The sequence below is a fragment of the Euphorbia lathyris genome, chromosome 5 (assembly GCF_963576675.1).
Source record: "Euphorbia lathyris chromosome 5, ddEupLath1.1, whole genome shotgun sequence".
Taxonomy (NCBI): Eukaryota; Viridiplantae; Streptophyta; class Magnoliopsida; order Malpighiales; family Euphorbiaceae; genus Euphorbia; species Euphorbia lathyris.
Genome location: NC_088914.1, coordinates 81,655,061 through 81,678,292, shown reverse-complemented (window position 1 = coordinate 81,678,292; position 23,232 = coordinate 81,655,061). Strand labels below are relative to the sequence as shown.

General features: G+C 37.3%; 1 protein-coding gene across 1 annotated transcript; it reads right to left on the bottom strand.

Annotated features, from left to right (window-relative positions):
• Positions 1-5,975: 5,975 nt before the first annotated feature.
• On the bottom strand, positions 5,976-9,410 carry LOC136231114 (putative disease resistance RPP13-like protein 1). Its single transcript, XM_066020396.1, has 3 exons — positions 8,862-9,410; positions 6,419-8,711; positions 5,976-6,114 (listed from the first exon to the last, which is right to left on the bottom strand). Exons 1-2 carry the CDS (start codon positions 9,394-9,396, stop codon positions 6,448-6,450), a joined length of 2,799 nt encoding a protein of 932 aa, XP_065876468.1. The 5' UTR covers positions 9,397-9,410; the 3' UTR covers positions 5,976-6,114; positions 6,419-6,447.
• Positions 9,411-23,232: the final 13,822 nt, after the last annotated feature.

Genomic DNA, 23,232 nt, shown 5'->3' with positions numbered 1-23,232 from the left:
TGTCTTTTCCAAGTAATGTGGGGTTACCTATGAGGAGTCCAATGGCAAACGTGGCCAAAAGTTCGTGAAGGCATTTCAAAGTCAGAGTCATCAATTCCTCAACTTACCTTTGAGTATGTGCTCCCCTAGACACCGAAGATGATTCACGCGCCATTGAGGAGCGAAGCAGTGGTGAGTTACCGAGGTTTTGGGATGTCTATTGGAGAGCAATGGATGAGGTAGAAGAGGCATGTTAAATTACCTTTAGACGTGGGTTCGATGACTCATAGGAGTGGTTCTCAGAGGAGTGTGGCGAGGACTCTTGTGTGAAAAATAAATCTTGGTCAGAGTTATCGAGATGGCAAGATGTTGGTTGGGGGACCTCAAAATTTATGGATCGGACATCATCTTAATGTTGAAGATGTTCAGATTTGAGCCATTCCTTCAGAATATGTCATTACAGGGAGGAGGCATGGTCATTACGCTTCACTATCAGATGTAGACGGGAGTGGGCCTTATCATGACCCATATCATCCAATGAGTCTTACGTTTCATGAGTACTTCTTCGAAAGACTATTGGGTATAATTTCTCCAGATCCCTCACATCTAGTGAATGGTGTGGACATGTTTATGTCACCTGCGGACGGGGAACAACATAGATGAGTGTCGCAATTGAAGGGATATGTACTAGCCTAAGAGGCATCGTTGTTGTCTACGGCGCTAGGTTATGGCTATATTTATACTTTATTTCTAAGGACTACTATTGAACTGCGAGGACATACAGTGGAAATGCGCCAAATAACTCCTGAGGGGCTTGATTAAGCACTATTTAACATCATTGAGGTTGTAGCTAATTCATTTGGCCTTGACTGCACCAATGAATTGAGCTACGAGAAGGTCTTTGAGCAGGTCAAAGGAATCGATGCCAACCACGAATTCAAGTTCCAAGCCCTTATACAATTCTTACGCGATGCTAACCAATGTGGTGGGGAAGACTTTGCATATGACATGATCTTCCTTAGAGTAAAGGTTGTTCATACTCATGAAGGTTGCACAGTGTTCGGTGGGGTCTTTTATGCTAGTGTAGGAAGGAAGGCGGGGGGTTTTCCATTTCTTAGGGAAGCTGGCTTCAATGATCCTCTTGTTGGACATCATGTTGCCCCCCATGGCTCTGCCTAAAGCTTTTTTATACAAAAAATATTGGAACCAGACTTCGCAATCTTCTCCCTGCTTAGGGGCACCTTGTGTATGACAATGGTAGTCTGAGGGGTATTAGGCACGGATTGCAAGGGTGGTTCTCCTGTGGGGAGAAGGTTGTTTACAGCCGTTTTCACGGTGGCAGCCCGTTGAGGATTCATCATGGAAATCAAACGAAGCGTAGCGGAATGCTACCATTTAAAATTTCTAGAATCTGTTTGATCATGTTAGATTGTCATAGATTAAATCTTTAAAACGTTTTTCTAATAATAGATTAGAAACTTGCAGGTTATGTCTCTTCTAGAGATGGCTGAAGAAATCCACAAGTCATATGAATTGCTTCGGAGTCACATGCACCAACGCTTTCGGGATGAGCCAGTGCTAGCCGAGTAAAAATGGTGGATGAAAATAGCAAAGGGGTTGCTCTATGTGCTTGCCAAAATTTGCAGTGTGTATGCTAGGGTTAGAATTGTTCTATTTATGAGCCTTAATATACTTTCTCTAATTAGGTTTTTAATGATTCAGTTAATTGCAAATTGACCCCAATTGATTCAATCTCATAAGTAAATCTCCAAAAAAAATTATTTAATTCAATTGACATCAATTAATCAATTGGAATAGCTAATCATTATACTTAAGGCCCAAAGAATTTAATTGATTTTTCAGTTCCATTAATAAATTACCCGATGTAATCTAATTAATCAATTGACTAATCAATTACATTAGGAAGTTTATTAATTAACTATAATCATTTTTTATTACTAACTTGATTAACTTGTTATTTAACAAATAATCAGTTAGTCCCTTAAGTTAATTAATTAGCAATTAATCAACATGTTCTTTTCTGATTAAATACACATGTATTTATTACTTAAGCTTCATCCTAGCAGTTGTGTGTTATGGGCCTAAAGTCCACTGACCGTCCGTAAGTGGGTTCTAGCAAACCATTACGGCCCCCAACTGATACGAATTATTTCAGCCATCTCATGAAGACATGAAACCCAGTAGATGTTCTCTCAGTATCTCTTACCAATCGCATATCGATATTATAAACCATAGACATGGTGGTTGTCATTCTCTGTGTGGTTTATTATATTTCTTGATCAAAAGTGAACTGATGAATCAGATAAGTAAACTACTTATCAGGGTATGGCCATACACTTCTTCAGTTCCACTTATCAAGTGGCCAGTGATATCAGCTCATTATTAGGTAAGTGGTAATTCCTTCACTTCACTTATCAGCAACAACGTGTTCACACCCAACATACTCGTATTTGACATCATGGTACAGACATGTTAGGCGCATATCAAAGTGAACCAGATTCCATGTCATTTACTATAATGAAATCGGGTCTAGAGATAATAGAGTTCTGCATATAGAAAGATCAATGACACGTCCACCATGAATCTTTCTATAGCGGGTCGATCCAGTCCCGTATTCACTTCATTAACACGTACCTACATCCATATGTTACTATACAAGTATTGTAGTCGTATGTTCAATACTGTTGCATAGATAACGAATGTATAAGTCTTCGGCTTTATTCATTCCCATGAATAGAACAAACCTCGGATAGATTAATGATTAACAATCAATAGATACTTCATTAAGGTTTATGGCACAAGATATAAATAGAATGAATTAACGCCTTTATTCATGTAACACTTAACAATATATTCCAACAATATACATAATGTTCAATACAGAGTACAAAACCAATGCCTAAGAACTAGGGCACACCAACACATCCTCCTCAAAATGAGGGTTTTCTACCTAGAGGAGCTTTCAGATCTTCCTGTTGTCTTCTTACATGGCCTTCTAGGTGACCATCATCTGCTTTTGTGCTTTAATCTGCCACGCGTAGGATGCCTAGAATTTCCTGTAGCGTCTTCATAAGATCTGCAATATGCTCTTGGGATTCATCTTTTGAGTATGTTTTTACTGTTACTCTGACCTCAAAAGTAAGGACAATCATGGTTGTCTCAATTTCTCTCTTCCTGTCAGACTAGCTTGTGCCCACCATCTCCTTAGTGGGAGTTGGACCCAAAGGGAGGGGCGTTTCTGTCATGATGTTTATTTTTCAGATGATTCTGAAGGAGTTTTAAGTGATAAGTCCACGCTCAACGCACCAATGAATCGATGGACTTTTGATGGGCTTAGCCTTTTGTACATGTGATGCGAGTGGTTCCTTGGAGACACTTCCACAATCAAGTCAGTAAGGGAACAGTTAAATGTAGCAAGAGATATAGAGAGAGAAAGTAGAGAAAAGTGAGAGAGAAAAAGGCTTCATGTACTATGTGTTGAATCCTTTGATTTATAGGTGACCGTTGATGAGCGAGAAATACAATAATTTCTCCTAAGTTGGATCATGATGTCGTCACAGTCACCGTGTCTCACTGTTCGCAAAGGGTATTACATGTAGCATATCGGCTGGAACTGTAGCATCGGGCCCAAAATCACTCATGGGCTCATATCCGTCATCTGTAACTATGTATTTCACATAATTGATTTTTTTGGCTTACATTATTACGACGGTTGTACTGTTGTAATGTATGGTAGTGTTTTTAATCCCATGGTTAAAAATGCCCTTTATGAAAAATTATTTTCCAACTACAGTTGGGAATGATTTCCTATAAATGTCCATTTTAAAGTTTTAGGGGGTGTTTGGTTACTCATTTTTCTCCTCGTGTTTGCCTTTTCACTTCAAATTGAGAGTTTTAGGTGTTTAGTTAGAAAATGCAAACAACAAACCGTAACAATAAACAGCAAATAACAGGTAAACCAAACGGACCCTTACCCTATATCACTTCATAAAAAATTAATTAGTGTTAAAAAATTAATGTGTATAAGTAGCCTAATTAATGTGTATAAGTAGCCTAATAAATGAGGTTTATCTTCCTTCTTTCCCATCCACTGATTCTATTCTTTTAGTTTTTTTTTTCTCATTGGATATCATATACCGTGTTGTATCTCTTAATCCATTTGATTTATATCTGTTATTCACCATCTTTTCATTTGTAACTTTTTCTAGTTTAGCAAGAGCGGAAATAGTAGATATTATCCGTAAAACACAGATTTACGGGATTGCGAAAGAAATGATTCAGATCCAAAAATTTCGAATGGTTTAAATGAAGAAATCAGGACTACAGCTGCTTCTCTGCGAATTTGAAGTAACGAGCAGTATATATTCCATTTGTTGCTTGTTTTAGCGGTACCTTTAATAGCTTTTTCTTAACTCTTTGTAGTATATTTTTTTTTTAGCTTCGTAGATCATGTATTAGACATAACTTGTAGTTATATAATTTGTCAATAATTTGAGAAGTCGAACGTGTAAACATGTCGTGAATGTACAACATCGTACTAGTAATAGCAATAGCGTCTCTGATCCGATCCAATAATTTCTGAAGTCTGAAAGTTGGCTTTTCGTAAGCAAAACTCATATTCCTAACTATCGGTTAACCTCCATTATCACCCTCTTCGATTCATTCATCCACCACTAAAGATTCAGATATTTCTATCTAATAAAAAAACTTGACTTTCGATTCCATAGTTTTTGTCCTATCTGACTCATTGAATCATTGACTAATCTTTTTATTCTTTTCCCTTAATTCCTGATGACTCCTCCTCCTAATTGTTGGGGTCCAAAAACCCAAAAGATCCGCCATAGATGCTAATGCTGTGAATTTATCTGAGTTCCAATATTCAAGGAGGACCCTTTTATGGGCCATCAGCGGACCCATTTCAGATTTGGTTCTGCTCTTCCTTCCAAACCTCTGCTTCCCAGAAATCTTCCAGCCATGAAGTAAGTTTCATCACTTTGCTTCTCTTTTCTCTCCCGGAATATGTGGATCAAGATTCAACTTTGCCTCCTTTTCTACTTTGTTTAAATGTGCCAATCTAATCTGGGTTTTCTGATTCATCATTTTTCTGATTGATGCTATACATCTGCATAATCTATTATTAAATATCTAGTGATTAACTGACATTGCTTATATGAATCATTAGACTCAGTAGTGGTTATGAAAGTTTTCTCCCAATGTCTAGGAGTTTATGCTTTTTGTTTGCCATGATTTTGCAATAAACTTTTGGTTGCTATCTCTGCTGTTGAGAAGCTATGTGGCACAGGAAATTCTTCATTAGTGTTTCCACGCACACTCCGTTTCGGTTTCTTTTCCGTTTCTGTTACTTTCCTAACTAATTTTTATTAGAAATAACGTTTGCAATATCTGTTTCCGTTTCTTATCACTTAGAGGATGGCTAGGATGAAGTTCAAAAACCTATCTGATGGAAGAATACAATAACGTGTTGAGAATAACTCCAAAAGGGCATAATTTTTTTTAAAAAAATGCCCTATTTGATAGCGGGTTCCAGCACTTAAAATTAATACATTAAGTGTTATTTATTTTAAGATTGTTTAATAACACAACTTAAATATTTCAGTTAAGTCATAGAATCACTTATTATGACTAGTAAAAAAATTTAGCTTAAATTTTAAGTTGAATACTATAACTAATATTTTTAAATTTAGTACTTATTTTTCATATTTATCAAACACTTATATCATTTAATAATTTCAGCAATTACTTAAAATTCAGTACTATTTTTTTCAACACTTAATTTTAAGTTTTATCAAACACCATCTTATAACCGTCTAATAGGCACCTTTGAGATCCAGTAGCTCTTAAACCGGTTATCCAACGGTTAACCAAGCCATTGAACACGAGTGACGCGTCAGGCTTGGGTGCCATGTGTGGTAGATGGCCATCCTTGAGGAGTGAATCAACCGTCCAGGCTTGTTTTTGTTGTGAATCACATGGATCTTAATTGAGATAATCTGATTCGGGATTTAGTTGTTTGTATCCTATATTTTGCTTCATCTCTTGTACAGATTGTTGATCTTCTTCTTCTCTTCAAGATATGCATATCCTCATCTCAAACTGAAACTTACAATAAAAATTTAAGTAAATTTCTACATTTAATTAATTGATGGATGATTATTACACAACATATAAAGGAAAGCATATTTCAAATTAATAATCCATGATTAACAGAAAAGCAGACACTAGAGCTTTTCTCAAATATTATGCAATCAAATGTTAAAGGCCTATTTCGGTTTTAAACACATCCTAAATTTGGAAGGCAAAATCTTTAGCTCAATGAGATCATGTCGGCAGTGTGAAAACAGTGAGATGAATAATCAAGCTACACTATTTTGAGTCCAGTTCAAGAATAAATGCTTACCTTTACGATGAACATCAACTTCCGATGACTCAACCGCAACGGACCACCAATGAAGGGCAGTCATTAAAGGCAACACTTTTGAGTCTGCGCAAGCCATCATTTGTGAACTGAACGACCTCCAATGAAGGGCAGTCGCTAATGTAAAGATATTTCAGATTGTTGAGGCCATTCAAATTGAACTCCTTCAGTCTCTCACAATATGATAGATGGAAATATTTTAGGTTTGGAGGCAAAAGCCCTCCCTCTACATTCACCAATGATAAAAGCTCCTTACACCTTGAGATTTTCAAATGCTTCAGTCTGGTAAGACAATCCAAATCAGTTCCATCATCCAACAGGCATTTCAATTTATAACATTCACCAATCTCCAACTTTTGTAGAGCTGCCATAGCCTGTAGATAGCTTTCATCTAATATGGAAAGACCTTCAATTCTTTCAATTTTCAACTCTGTGAGACATGGGACATTAGTCAGGTTTCTCAAAACTGCTTCTCGGCACCCATCAATATAGAGCTTTTTGAGAGATGGAAGCACTCTAGGTAAATCAGTTAACTGTCGGCAACATGAAATTTCAAGTTGTTCGAGGGAAGGAAGGAAGCTTGGCAACTTTCCTACCAATTTTGGACACTGTTCTATTTTAAGCTTACGAAGCTTATGGAATTTTCCCACAGAATCTTCATTCAGACCACTAGGCCAACACCACTGCTTCCACTCTGACATATCCTTAATCTCAAGAGCCTCCAAACTAGGAAATGAAGAATCATCCCCATAAAATTCACTCCCTACTCCTTCCACTGCACTCAATCCTTGTATTCTCAACTCTTTCAACAAGGGTAGTCCTCCAAGCCGCGGCAAAAATTTGATACGCTTACAAGATAACAATTGCAGCTTTACCATCTTACTGAATATCGGATCTTCTATCCATGACGGGAATTGCCTCCCGCCAAAACCCGAAATTGAAACGCTTGATGCATTTTGATGTGGCTCCAGTGACTTCAAAATCTGCTCATCTTGAATATTTGAGTTTACAACTGTACCATAACAATCCCATTCCAAGCACAATTCAAGGAGTCCAGGATTCTCCTTAATAAGATTCACATCCTTTATATCTCCCACATTTTGTAGCCCTTTAATCTCAAGCTTCCCTGCTAATTGAGAAAGTTTCTTCAACTCTGATATCTTCAGTCCATCATTCCCTTCTCCCACTATAAACTTGCTCAACTTGCGCAGACTTGTCAGATTACCAATTAGTTGTGGCATTCCTTTCAAAGACTCTGTCTCACTAATATCAAGATACAACAAGTTGGTTAAATCACAAATGCTTTTGGGTAACTCAATAAGCTCATTACAACCATTCAGCGTCAATGTTTCCAAGTGAAAGAGTTTACCAATTGACTCTGGCAACCTTCGAATATTAGTCCAAGACAAGTCAATGTACCTTAATTGTTTCAATTCACCAACACAACTTGGCAAATTCTGAATATCATAACTTGTTAGTGACAGTACCCTTAAGCATTTCAAATTTGGCAGCAGATCGTACAACACCTCTCTACTTAAACAGCTTTTATAATAACGAGACTGCTTTAGAGACAAAAATGTCCTCAATTTCTTCATCTTGTAAAAGCATTCAAATCTTTGAGAAATTTCATAGTCTCGAGGAACGAATGATGAATGTCGAATGTACGCATATGACTCCAATCTCGTTGACTCATTATCAACCAAGTGAAAACATATGTCTCTACTAACAAAGTGCGCAAGATCATTGATAAGGTCATGCATCACATGTCTTGATCTAAAATCATTAGACTGTTGGAAAAATGATCTTGATAATAACTCATCAAAGTACTTGTGACCTAAATCATCCATTCGCTTCATTTTATTCTGCTGACACAAAAAACCCTCTGCCATCCATAATAAAACCAATTCATTCCTATCAAACTCATAATCCTTGGGGAAAATTGAACAATATTCAAAGCATCGCTTCAAGGGAGGAGGGAGATGGAGATAGCTCAACCTCAAAGCAGGAAGAATATTGCTTTTGTTGTTTGGTAAATCCCATATCTCACTCTTCAGGACTTCCTCCCACACATTAGTGTTGGATTTACCTCTTAGAAGGCCTCCTAATGCTTTAGCTGCCAAAGGTAATCCCTTGCATCTTTTGACGATCTCTTCGCCTATTGCTTTTAAATTTAAGTGCTGATCAAAGTCAGTTGATCCTAAAGCATGCTGACAGAATACAGACAAGCATTCATCGTAAGACAACTCTTTGAGATTATGAGCCGTAGTAAAAGTACCTGTCATCAATGAAGCTTCCCAGATTAATGTTCACAAAGCTAATTGATGTGAGATTATTTATTTATTGATAAATGAAATAAATTGATCATGACTTCACGTACAGGTTTAGTCTTTTAGCTATAAAAGGAAAAAGATATATTGGAAATTACCTGCTGTCATATCTGCAACGCTCTGCAGGCGAGTTGTGATGATAATTCTACTTCCTGGTGCCCCTGCTTCAAATGGAGCACATAAACGAGTCCAGGCCTCATAGTTCTGAGACCAGACATCATCCAATATAATTAAAAACTTCTTTTCAGACAACATCTGCTTCAATTTCAGTTGTAACGAATCCAGATCGTTATCATCATTGCAATGAATTATTGTTTTGGTGATCCTGAAAACATCAAAACCTTCACCAACAGAAACCCAAGCTTTGAAATCAAACTGTAATGAGTTATCATTGTAAACGAGCTGGGCTAAAGTTGTTTTGCCAACACCGCCCATGCCAATTATGGGAATGACAGCAACATTAGCATCACCATCTGCAGCCTTCAGTAATTCGACCACCGCCTTTTTATCATCGTGCCGACCATAAACCCTTGCTTCATTCACCAAAGAGGTTGAAGGCGGTCTTTCACTCTCCTCCTCGGGGACCCTCCTTGTATTCGAATCCCGAAGACTCAAGAGACCTTTTCGTTCCATAATCTCATCCAATCTTGCAGTAATCTTTTCTACCTTGGAAATCATATCCTTGTTGAACTTAACAGTTGTTGGCTTCACAGCAACACAGCATGAAGAGAGGATTCTGTGCACATTACTCGGACGGATCTTGTCATTTTGATCCTCTAAAATTCGTTGTTGAGTTGTTGAACCTCAGTTGCTAGTTCATCAACTATATCTTCTATATCGTAAGTCAAGTGTTTTAGATCAGTCAGCCAAATCTCCACTGGGGGACTGCTGATCCGCATCTCTGCATCATCAAGCACAGTATTAATCCTCCTGAGCATCGTCTCCCATTTTTCGAGTTGATCAAGGACTTGCTCTTGACCCACATACTTGAGCCAGTCAATGGACTTCAACCTGTCAAAAACCGCATCAAAGAATGCAGAAAGGATCGGACCAGCGACTGCTTCCATTGCAATTAAGGATCGAACCAGGTTTGCTTTGAAAGAAGAAAAATTGAAACACAGAGTCAGAGCAGGTGCAAGTTAATCCAATATCGTAAACGAGCTGGGCTAAAGTTAATGGATTGAAGGGATAGAATCCATTAAAATATCCCTTTGTTAGAATCTGAATTTCTTTTACTATTTATTTTTAGTTATTGGAATTTGAAATTTAAAATATATTTAATGTTTTATATAGGAATTTTCCATCATCTTCCTGTTTATTGTACATTGAATTGAATATAGGAGTTTTGTTGGACTTTATTTTTTTTTGTACCGGATTCATCTTAAGTGAATTTGAAAAGAAAAATGTATTAATTATTTTTTAATTATTGGGATTAGTAATAATTAGTTAATTTTACGAATTAATTCATCTCCATTTACAGGATTAAAGATAAAGATACTGCTTAATTTTAATAAAAAAAACTACAAAATTGACAATTCACACTAGTATAAGGACTCGAGATTAAAATTATTATAAAAATGTATAAAAAAAATTGATGAGATAATAAGATTAGTAGATAAAATTTACATAAAATTATAAATGTAAATTAATGAAAGGATTAAAGAGTAATAATCTGATTGATAGACTCCGAAAAAGATTTAGCAGCTGGGATTTTCGGTTTCTGTCAAAAGCTGGGAAAGCTGTTCTTCTCAAATCTGTAGCTCAAGCACTTTCCACCTTCTGTATGAGCACTTTTTTACTACCAAAAAGAATATGTGATGAGCTGCAGAAGATGATGAACTCGTTCTGGTGGGGAACGAAAGCCGACGGACAGAGAAACATACACTGGTTTAGTTGGTCGAGACTGTGCGCAGGAAAGGATCAGGGAGGTCTGGGTTTTAAGGATATTCGGTCTTTTAATCTCGCACTACTGGGAAAACAAGGTTGGAAGTTGATGCAGGCGCCTCACACTTTGGTAAGTAGGTTGTTCAAAGCAAAATACTATGAAAATGAGACTTTTCTAACCTCCAAATTAGGCACTAATCCTAGTTATGTTTGGAGGAGTGTGTGGGCATCGCTGGATTTACTTCGATTGGGAGTACGATGGAGAGTGGGGGACGGAAGTAGCATCAGTGTATGGAAGGATCCATGGGTACCGGGACTCCCCAATTACAAAATCCACTCGTTCTGCATCCCTGGTCTTGAAACGATGAAAGTGGAGGACCTATTCGAACAAGGTACGAAGTTATGGGATCGAAACAGACTCAGGGGATGTTTCAATGAGGAGGAAGCAGACAAAATCGAGGAAGTGGTGATACCGGTGAAGCAAAACGTAGATTCTATCATGTGGCAATTTACCAAGAACGGAATTTATACATCGAAATCGGGTTACCGGGCACTAGATGGGGAACTAAACAACAGAGAAGTAGTTGACGGATGGGCAAAGCTATGGGATATACGAGTAATGCCAAAAATAAAGCATTTTACCTGGCAGCTTGGCTCGGGATGTTTGCCTTTGAGATCAGATCTGCGGAGGCGTCATATAAACATTCAGAGTGAATGTGTTCTGTGCGGGACGGGGGAGGAAACAGCAAACCACCTATTCATTGAATGTGTTTTTGCGAAAGATTGTTGGGAGGAGGTCAATATTACACCACCAGCCGCAGCACAGGGGGGATTCGTCGAAGGCCTGCTAGATACCTGCATAAATAGGAGAGCAAATGAAGTTGAGTCAATTTTGTGTGTGATGTATGCGATATGGTTGCAGCGAAACAACTACCTGTGGAACAACGAAGAGGTAACTGCGAGACAGTGTATGTTGAAAATGAATAGACTGCGAGGGGATTGGCTGTGCGTAGGAAAACAGCAGCAAAACACACAAGATCAGCAGGCAATAATAGAGGTTAGCAGAGGACAGACAGACAAAAAATGGAAAAAGCCGAGAGCTGGACACTTAAAGTGCAATACGGACGCTGCAATATTTTCTGACTCGGGACAGTACGGAACAGGAGCGGTTTTGAGGGACGAGTGTGGATCGTTCATAGCTTTTCACAGCAGCGTAGGAAGAGGAGTGACAGAACCGACGCTAGCGGAAGCAATCGCTCTCCGGACGGCACTGCTGTGGGTCGAAGGTTTGGGGCTGTCAAGGGTCGACTTTGAATCAGATGCACAAGTGGTAGTGCGCGGAATCAATTCGGAAAAGGTCGATCTGTCTGACAGAGGAGCAGTACTAACAGACTGCAGGAGTATAATTTCAACAAATGACTGTTATGCAGTCTCTCATATTCCGCGTTTAGCGAATGGGGTTGCACATGTGATAGCTAGGCAATCTCGTTCCAATGCTAACGCATTAATGTCTTATTCTATTCCATATTGGCTTGTTGATGTAATAGCACATGATGCTAATCCCGTTTAATCAATAAAGTTGATATCTTCAAAAAAAATAATTTATTTGGTTCAATTTGACAATTTATACTGATAAAAGGATTCAAGATTAAAATTATTATAAAAATATATATAAAAAATGGATGAGATGATAAGATTATGATATAAAATTTACATAAAATTATAAATGTAAGCTAATAAAAGGACTAAAGAGTAATAATATCATTTTAAATTTATTTGGTTGACAATTTACACTACTAGAAGGACTCAAGATTAAAATTAGGGATAATGTACCAAAATAAGCCTATGATTTTTAGGAAAGTATCAATTTAGGCTCCACGTATAAAATAGCACCAATATATATGCTTCACGTTTAAAAAATGTATCAATTTAGGGTTCGATAACGGATTAGACACATCATTCCTATTACTCCGTTAAGTTCTAATTTCTCCCTCCACGTACAATTGATAGAACTTAACGGGGTAATATCAATGACGTGTTTCATTCCGTTATCGAAGCCTAAATTGGTACCACTTTTTAAACGTTAAACCTATTTTAGTGTTATTTTGTACGTCGAGCCTAAATTGATACTTTCCCAAAAATTATAGATCTATTTTGGTACCGTATCCTTTAAAATTATTATAAAAATATATAAACAAATTGATGAGATAATAAAATTAGGAGATAAAATTTACATAAAATTATAAATATAAATTAATGAAAGGACTAAAGAGTAATAATGTTATTTTAAATTTTATTTGGTCTATTTTGACAATTCACACTAACAGAATGACTCAAAATCAATTTATTAAATTGTACATGACTTACATTTATATTATCGAGTAACATTCAAGTTAGAGGTGCAAATGAGTCTGCCTAGTTCGCAAACTGTACGAGTTAGGCTCGGTCAAAGTTCAGATTTATTAGGCTCAATTCGAGATCGGCTCGAGCTTTAATGAGCCCGAGTTTGAGTTTCTTTGGATTCGGTTCGAAAGCTCGTGAGTAGGCTCGAGAGTTTTTTTATTAATATTATTATTATTTATTTTTTTAATGTAAATACATTTTAATTTTGTAATTTTTTTATAGTTATTTTAATTAGTAATTTTGAACTACACATAAATGTTTGGTCCAAAACTCAATTTGAAACTATATGGTTGTAGACTACATATTAAATTAAAATTTGTTAGATTTCTCTCTCATATCAATGGTGATCGGCGGTGGCTGGGTGCAATGGGTTGGCGACTCGGTGCAATGGGTTAGCCCCTTCCTTTTATTTTGAAAAAAAAAAGTTTCAAACCTCTTCCCCCCACACACCATTTTTTTAAATTTTTATAACTCTGGGCGGGTCCGTGACCCACCATTTCACAAGGAATGGCTGGTCACTGATCCGCCACTTCTTGTAAAATGGCGGGCCTTTTGGCGCACCAAGGCAAATTTCTAAAAATTTTAAAAAAATTTGAATATTTTTCGAATTTTTTTTAAAAAATTAAATATTTAAAGTTTTAGGTTCGATTTCTCGGATCCATTCTCCGACTACTTTTTGTTTTGCTCGGGAGAGAGAGAGAGAAAGGTTTTTAATTTTTTAGGCAAAAAATTTGAGGAGGGCAAATATGGTAAGAAAGGGGCAGTAAATAGGAAAAAGAGGGCGATAAATAGCAACACGCTTCATTAAGGTTTATGGCACAGAATATAAATAGAATGAATTAACGTCTTTATTCATATAACACTTAACAATATATTCCAACAATATACATAATGTTCAATACAGAGTACAAAACAATGCCTAAGAACTAGGACACACCAACACATCCTCCTCGAAATGAGGGTTTTCTACCTAGAGGAGCTCTCAGATCTTCCTGTTGTCTTCTTGCATGGCCTTCTAGGTGACCATCATTTGCTTTTGTGCTTCAATCTGCCACGCGTAGGATGCCTAGAATTTCATGTAGCGTCTTCATAAGCTCTGCAATATGCTCTTGGAATTCATCTTTTGAGTATGTTTTTACTGTTACTCTGACCTCAAAAGTGAGGACAATCGTGGTTGTCTCAATCTCTCTCTTCTTGTCAGACTAGCTTGTGCCCACCATCTCCTAAGTGCGAGTTGGACCCAAAGGAGGGGCGTTTCTGTCATGATGTTTATTTTTCAGATGATTCTGAAGGAGTTTTAAGTGATAAGTCCACGCTCATCGCACCAATGAATCGATGGACTTTTGATGGGCTTAGCCTTTTGTACCTGTGATGGGAGTGGTTCCTTGGGGACACTTCCACGATCAAGTCAGTAAGGGAACTGTTAAATGTAGCAAGAGATATAGAGAGAAAGTAGAGAGAAGTGAGAGAGAGAAAGGCTTCATGTACCATGTGTTGAATCCTTTGATTTATAGGTGACCCTTGATGAGCGAGAAATACAATAATTTCTCCTAGGTTGGATCATGATGTCGTCGCAGTCACCGTGTCTCACTGTTCGCAAAGGGTATTACATGTAGCATATCGGTTGGAACTGTAGCATCGGGCCCAAAATCACTCATGGGCTCATATCCGTTATCAGTAACTATGTATTTCACATAATTGATTTTTTTGGCTTACATTATTACGGCGGTTGTACCGTTTAGGGATGGAAACGGGTAGGGTACCCGCGGGTAGTGTCAATCCCAAACTCTTACCTGTTTATTTTTTAATTACCCGTACCCTTCCCATTACCCTAACGGGTATATGTTTTGCATCCCATACCCGTCCCATTTAATTCACGGGTACCCACGGGTACCTTACCCGTTAAGAATCAATAAATAAAACAAAAAATATTACAAATTTAACAAAGTATAGATTTAATAAATCACCCATCTAAAAATTGAACAAATTGAACCTAATTAATAAAAATAAAGTAGTTTAGTGGTATCACTTAATGGTCGAAGAACAAAAGATTGTGTTCAAATATCACATCTTATATCTAAAACATAATAATATATTTTAATATATAAGAAATTTATGACGGGTAACGGGTACCGGGTACCCTAGGGGGTCTTCTCATACCCGTCCCATTAATCTAACGGGTAATGGTTTTGATCTCATACTCGTCCCATACCCTTTTATACAGGGTACAGGTAGTCCCATTAGGGTCGGGTAGTACCGAATACCGTAGGTAGAGTACCCGTTACCATCCCTAGTACCGTTGTAATGTATGGTAGTGCTTTTAATCCCATAGTTAAAAATAGCCCCTTATGAAAAATTATTTTCCAACTATTCACAAGTTGGGAATAATTTCTTATAAATGCCCATTTTAAAGTTATAGAGGGTGTTTGGTTACTCATTTTTCTCCTCATGTTTGCCTTTTCACTTCAAAATAGAGAGTTTTAGGTGTTTAGTTGGAAAACGCAAACAACAAACCGTAACAATAAACAGCAAACAGCAGGTAAATCAAACGGACCCTTACCCTACACCACTTCATAAAAAAATAAAAACTATTAGTTTTAAAAAAAATTAATGTGTATAAGTAGCCTAATTAATTAGTTGCGGGAGGCTGTTGTCTAATTGAGAACGAAGAATGAGGCTTATCTTCCTTCTTTCTCATCCATTGTTTCTATACTTTTAGTTTTTTTTTCTCATTGGGTTTCATATACTTTGTTATATCTCTTAATCCATTTGATTTGTATCTGTTATTCACCATCTTAACTTTTTCTAGTTTAGCAAGAGCGGAAATAGTAGATCTTGTCCGTAAAACACTAGATTTACGGGATTGCGAAAGAAATGATTCAGATCCGAAAATTCCGAATGGTTTAAATGAAGAAGTCGAAACTACAGTTGTTTTTCTGCGAATTTGGAGTTATGAACAGTATATATTCCATTTGTTGTTTGTTTTAACAGTACATTTAATGGCTTTTTTTTTTTACTTTTTGTAGTTTATTTTTTACTTTCATAGTTCATATATTAGATATAGCTTATTCTTATTGTTAGCGATATTTTCGAAATAATGCTAATTTTCAACCTTGTCACGTGTGGTTAGGGTACGGGCGTGCCAGAGAAGATTATTTCTCAATTAAAATGGTTAAGTTTATGGAATTTGCGCGCCAAAACTTGAAATCTAAACGAGGCGATTGGCGAGGGACGCAAGGATTGAAAAAGTCCCTCTTGGGTCTCTCGCGCTGTTATAGAAACTTTGCGAGATAAATTATTTTTATTTAAGCTAATGTGGATAAATTAAAGACGGAAAGATAAAGGAAATTAAAGTGCGAAATTGACACGAGATTTTGGGAAAATCGGTATTTATTGATATGAATAAGTGTTTGAATACATGTATTCCAAGTAAGCATTAAAATGAAATGAATTACAATTGAGAAATCTCTATATTAAACATATAGGTAATCAATTGAATTAGAATAAACAAATCAATACAAAGAATTGAAATGCGATAAAATAAATTGAAATTCAACAACAAACTCGGAGCCACAATAGCTATCTCGGATTGACGTTGAATTTTGGTGTTGGTGCGAGGTTCTCGGAGAGCTGCAGCCGGTCGGGCCCGTATGGTATATGATCTTGGCAATCTCAAACGTATGGTAGGCAAAATGGGGCAGATTTAACCTTCGACTTCGGGGAGCTTGATTGAATGCTTAAGAACTCGGAATTGGACGATTAAATAGTCTAAATTTAACTTCGGAATGTCAGGAACAAACTTCTATAAGGGATCTAAGGCTAAAACGAACTTTAAAAGGGAGGAATTGAGAGTTGAAAATAACTGATCGAATCTGGAAAATTCTAGAAACAGAATAGCTAAAACGATTTGAGCTGTAAAGATTGGCTTGTAAATAGAGTTTCTGAACACGGAATTGGGAAAATAAATACACTAGATCGAACTTCAGGACGTCAGGAACAACTTTGTTGAAGGGATTGAAAGCAAAAAATGACTTTAAATGGACGAAATCGGGCTTTGAAAATAAATGGACGAATCTGGAAAATTAATTTGGAAACAGAGTTCTAGCTAAGAATTGAGCGAATTAAGAGCTTGGGAATGCTAAATTGAATTGAAAAACTTGAAAAGAGGCTTGAATTAAAGCTAAAGCACACTAAAAGAGCTAAAAAGAGAGCTAGAAAATGGAAAGAAGAACTAAGAACTTGAAGAACTTGAAGAACAAAGAACAAAAACTAAGAATTAAGCATTGGAGCTTTGAGAGGGGGTTTTGTGTGTTGAATGAGTCATTTTTTATGAAGGGGAGGGGGTCTATTTATAGTTTTTTGGAGTGGCGTTTTGGTAATTATTTAGTGGTATTTTGGTAATTATTGGTCAACTACCCCTTATTTTTCTCTCTAACCTTGCCCACTACCTTGCCACATCATCAACTTCCTCAACTTCTTCCAACTACCACTAACCTCCACTAACTTCCATGCCACATCACTCCACTACCTTGTGGTTTAGAGAAAATCTTAAGGTTTGGGCCTAGATGTGGGGATGGGGCTAAGCTTGTAGGCTAGCCCGTGGCTGTGTCCGAATGCGTTCTGAGAAATCGGTGATCGACAAAGGGCTCCGGGCGAGAACTGACCTCTAATTCGCCGAGAGAAAGAACACGCCCCGCGTAAGTCTAGCTATGCCCTGCGTAGTGCAGCTTCTGAACCTGATGCGTCTTGTTGATGCGTTTTACGCGTGGCGTAAAGTAAGGTACGCCCCGCGTAGTGGAGCCTTTGAAGTGGAACGTCTTCGGATGGATGGTATATGATCTGCGTATAGGAAGGCACGCCCGCGTGTTTGTGCTTCTGATCCTGGAGCGCCTTGTCGATGCGTTTTACGCGTGACGTAAAGGAAGGTACGCCCCTCGTGGTGGAGTCTCTGAAGTCTAACTTCTCCGGGTGCCTGATCTACGCCTCGCGTATGAGAAGGAACGCCCCGCGTGGTTGAGCTCCCGAGCTGTCCTTCGGAAGTAGCTTCCTCCACGCCTCGCGGGCTGGCTAATACGCTTCGCGTGTTAGAGTTATGCCCCGCGTGGTGCAAGACGTGCTTATCGGTTGGAGGTTAGTTTACATATGTATTTTTATTTTTATTTTACCATTATTATTTTCTAGACAAAATATAAACTATATCCTAAAATCAAAACCCAAGCATTGTATATACATAAAATAAAATTTATTTTATTTTGGGCCAACAATTGCCCCACTCTTTTGTGTATAAATTGACTAGAATTTGTACACAAAAGAATGTATTTAGGATTTTTTGAACCAATTTTTTTTTTTTTTTGGAAAAATGTGAGAAATAAAGCAGGAAAATTACAAAGCAATATGTACGATGAAATTATTGGAGATAATTTGTACAAAAATAAATAAATAATAACAAACTTGACCTCGTGACCGATGAATGGTTTGAGATCAAAACAGTTGTTCAGAACAGTTGTTTGATGGGATTAAATTTGATTCGGATAAAATAAATACCAAAAGCTTGGTTCTGAGATAATTGATACTTCAGAATCAGAGATTGCTTCTGAAAATGATATGGAAATGGCTTGAAGGATTGCAGGTTAATGAAAAAAATGACTTGAAGCGATGATGATGAAAATTAATTTGGACACAATTGCCTTGAATTGAGGAGTGTATAATGTTTATCTAAGCTAAATGGACTTCTAGAATAATCAGATTGAACTTTGTTGAATTTGACGTAGAAATTGGGCGTGTCAGAATCATTTTAAAATTTGGATACACGAGTTATTTGATGTAAGAAAAATCAAATGGCAATGAGGTGATTTCGAGTGAGAAAATTGAGGTTATAGGAAATCATTTTGAACAAAATGAAAGTTGAGAGTTATAATTTGGATATCAACGAAGAAATTGAGATTGGTTTTGAAGGAAAAGGTGGTTTATGGCGGATGAAATCAATTTTGAAAAAAAAAAACTAACCAGAACAGTTGTTTGATGGAAATTATGATTTTGAGATCAATAATTACCAAAAGCTTGGTTCTGGGTATTTTAATTAACGGGAATCAACTAATAGACAACAAATACGATTTAGAAATGGTAATGATTGAGTGTTCTGGTTCGTGAGTTAGAGTTTGAAGCAAATGAAGAAGATGCGAAAACAAAAGTAGAAAATATGAACCAAATGGAAGCATGAACATAAATAATTTATTTTGAAAACTGAAATATTTTTTCATTTTTTTTTTTTGTGCTGGCAAAAACGCCAACTTATTTTGACCATAAATGGTCTTATGGGCTATGTTGTAAGTACAACATTATGTTATCGCCTCGTACAATAAAATGCTCAGTAACATCTCTACAAGAGGGATATGAGTTTCCATGTCTAGACTCTTATTTTCATGACTCTCTTTCCGCATAATAAAAAGTATTTGTAAACTAGAGTCTAAATGAATAAACACGGTTAAGAAGTAAAAACTTTGTGACTTGTCTGAATGGTAGGACAACTGAAGTAGACTGATGACAAGTAGAATCATGGATTGCAAACTTGATCTTCTACTCGAGTTAACCAACTTCAGAGTGATCATAGGCTTTGGAAAAACATGAGTTGCTGGAAGAATCATTAGAGGTATTTCTGGGGTGGATTCTCGATTAATCTCTTGATCTTGACTGCCCCCCAAACCACGATCATAGAAGTTTTCTTCATCATGACTGAGTTGCGAATTACAATCATAGAAAACTTCTTCATGTGTTTCTGAAGCCACTTCTTCTTCGATATCACAACTTTTCATAAAATCTTCTGATTTTAAAGACCTCACAAGAATGAGAGATTCTTCTAGAATAAATTCTTGTTGAACCTCTTCCGGTTGGATGTCCCTCGGGTTGGATACCTCATCGTCTTGACTGGATTCTGAATCATAGCTCCAAGAAATATCTTCCTCATCTTCTTGAATTTCTACAGGTGCTTCATGGATGCCCCCCGAGTTAGAAGTGCTTGATGGGTCGTCACCCTCCCGACTGAAATCCGAATTGAGGTTATGAGATATATTTTCCTCCTCTTCCTGGGCTTGTACAACTATCTCTTTGTTCACGTCGGGACTCCCTGGAAATTCTATTGACTTTGGGGGATTTGCATCTATGGGCAATACTTCTAGAGTGGGTTCTTGTTGAATTGCTTCCTCTTTACTGCCCCCCGAATCAAGATCACTAGACACGACATCATCCTCTTCGCTGGATTCTGAAACGTAGCTCCTAGAAACATCTCGTTCTTCTTTTTGAATTTCAATAGTAGTTTCGTGGATGCCCCCCGAGTTTGAAGTATCTGATAGGTCATCATCCTCCTGGCTGGAACCTGAATTGAGGTCCTGAGATAAATCTTCATCCTCGTCTTGGGTTTGTACAACTCCCTTCTCGTTCATGTCGAGGCTCCATAAAAATCCCATTGACCTTTGGGGATTTGCATATATGGGCAGTACTTCTAGAGTGGGTTCTTGTTGAGTTGCTTCCTCTATGTTGTCCCCCGAATCAAGATCACTAGACACGACATCATCCACTTCGTTGGGTTCTGAGTCATAGCTCCTAAGAACATCTCCTTCTTCTTCTTGAATTTCTATAGGAGTTTCGTGGATGCCCCCCGAATCAAGATCATTGGAAGCGGTGTCATCCTCTTGCATGGACCTAGAATCATAGTCATAGGGATCGTCTCCATCCTCTTGACTTTCTATCGCCACCTCACTGTTAGGAATCTTCGTTTCTGGAAGAGTCGGGCGTGTGGAAAATGCTTTTAAGTGATGAAGTACTCCATCTTGGATGGCCCCGATACAACCTTCAATGCAGACTCTGAGAGAAGCTGTTATATTAGCCCTCTGTTTCTCGAGTTGATCCAAAAGTCGTTGATATTCATCGTCCTTTGATTGGTTCTCCTCCATAAGTAATGATTCGATTTCTCCATCATCCTCAACAACTTGGACTGCTTCCACCTCTGCCACACGGCTAGAATCCTTGAAAGAATTTTGGTCATAACTCATATTAGAGCACACAACATTTTCATATGTCTTATGCTCGATTGGAGCCATGACCGTACTTCTTTCAAAGCAAGATTGCCGACACGGACGATGAAAATGGAGGTTTTCATCCCTATAATTGCAAATATAATTATTTCGGTAATGAGGATTACTCATCCGTAGATGCTCCCATACTTCAATATAATCAGGACCATGTGGATTTTTATGGGACTCCTGGACTTGCTCCACGTAGCAACCATATTGATCATCATAGAATGACGCGGTTTGAACATAAGCACAACACTCACAATCGATATCACGTTCATCACTATGAATATATTGAATATAGCCATCAGTGTAGCACCTAAAAACGGTGTACCAATGGACCCACGGTACTGTTGTATTTATTGTAAAATGGCGATCTCGATTGAAGCCACCAAAATACACTGGTATCGTAGCATCCCTCGTATCTTCGTATGATGTCCTGGTCATGGCTTAATTGTTATGCACCTATTGATATTCAGAGGCATTCTCCGTGGATAATAGAAAAAATGATTAACTCAAATTTATTATGAAAATAAAGCGAATAAAATTGCATAAAGTAAGAGCATGGAATAATAATAAACTAAATTGAAAAGTTGAGTGTGAGAAGAAAAAAAAAACGTGTGTGATGGGTTTTGCAATTTTTGGCTAAGCTAAAAACAAAAAGGTCCCACTGGGCGTGCCAAAAATTGTTAGCGTTAGCTAATAAATTTTGGTAAAGTGGAAGTGGGATAACGAGTGTGAAGGAAAATGTGTGTGATGGGTATTCAATTTTTGGTGAAGCCTAAAGAAAAGGTCCCACTGGGCGTGCCAAAAATTGTTAGCGATATTTTCGAAATAATGCTAATTTTCAACCTTGTCACGTGTGGTTAGGGTGCGGGCGTGCAAGAGAAGATTATTTCTCAATTAAAATGGTTAAGTTTATGGAATTTGCGCGCCAAAACTTGAAATCTAAACGAGGCGATTGGCGAGGGACGCAAGGATTGAAAAAGTCCCTCTTGGGTCTCTCGCGCCGTTATAGAAACTTTGCGAGATAAATTATTTTTATTTAAGCTAATGTGGATAAATTAAAGATGGAAAGATAAAGGAAATTAAAGTGCGAAATTGACACGAGATTTTGGGAAAATCGGTATTTATTGATATGAATAAGTGTTTGAATACATGTATTCCAAGTAAGCATTAAAATGAAATGAATTACAATTGAGAAATCTCTATATTAAACATATAGGTAATCAATTGAATTAGAATAAACAAATCAATACAAAGAATTGAAATGCGATAAAATAAATTGAAATTCAACAACAAACTCGGAGCCACAATAGCTATCTCGTATTGACGTTGAATTTTGGTGTTGGTGCGAGGTTCTCGGAGAGCTGCAGCCGGTCGGGCCCGTATGGTATATGATCTTGGCAATCTCAAACGTATGGTAGGCAAAATGGGGCAGATTTAACCTTCGACTTCGGGGAGCTTGATTGAATGCTTAAGAACTCGGAATTGGACGATTATATAGTCTAAATTTAACTTCGGAATGTTAGGAACAAACTTCTATAAGGGATCTAAGGCTAAAACGAAATTTAAAAGGGAGGAATTGAGAGTTGAAAATAACTGATCGAATCTGGAAAATTCTAGAAACAGAATAGCTAAAACAATTTGAGCTGTAAAGATTGGCTTGTAAATAGAGTTTCTGAACACGGAATTGGGAAAATAAATACACTAGATCGAACTTCAGGACGTCAGGAACAACTTTGTTGAAGGGATTGAAAGCAAAAAATGACTTTAAATGGACGAAATCGGGCTTTAAAAATAAATGGACGAATCTGGAAAATTAATTTGGAAACAGAGTTCTAGCTAAGAATTGAGCGAATTAAGAGCTTGGGAATGCTAAATTGAATTGAAAAACTTGAAAAGAGGCTTGAATTAAAGCTAAAGCACACTAAAAGAGCTAAAAAGAGAGCTAGAAAATGGAAAGAAGAACTAAGAACTTGAAGAACTTGAAGAACAAAGAACAAAAACTAAGAATTAAGCATTGGAGCTTTGAGAGGGGGTTTTGTGTGTTGAATGAGTCATTTTTTATGAAAGGGATGGGGTCTATTTATAGTTTTTTGGAGTGGCGTTT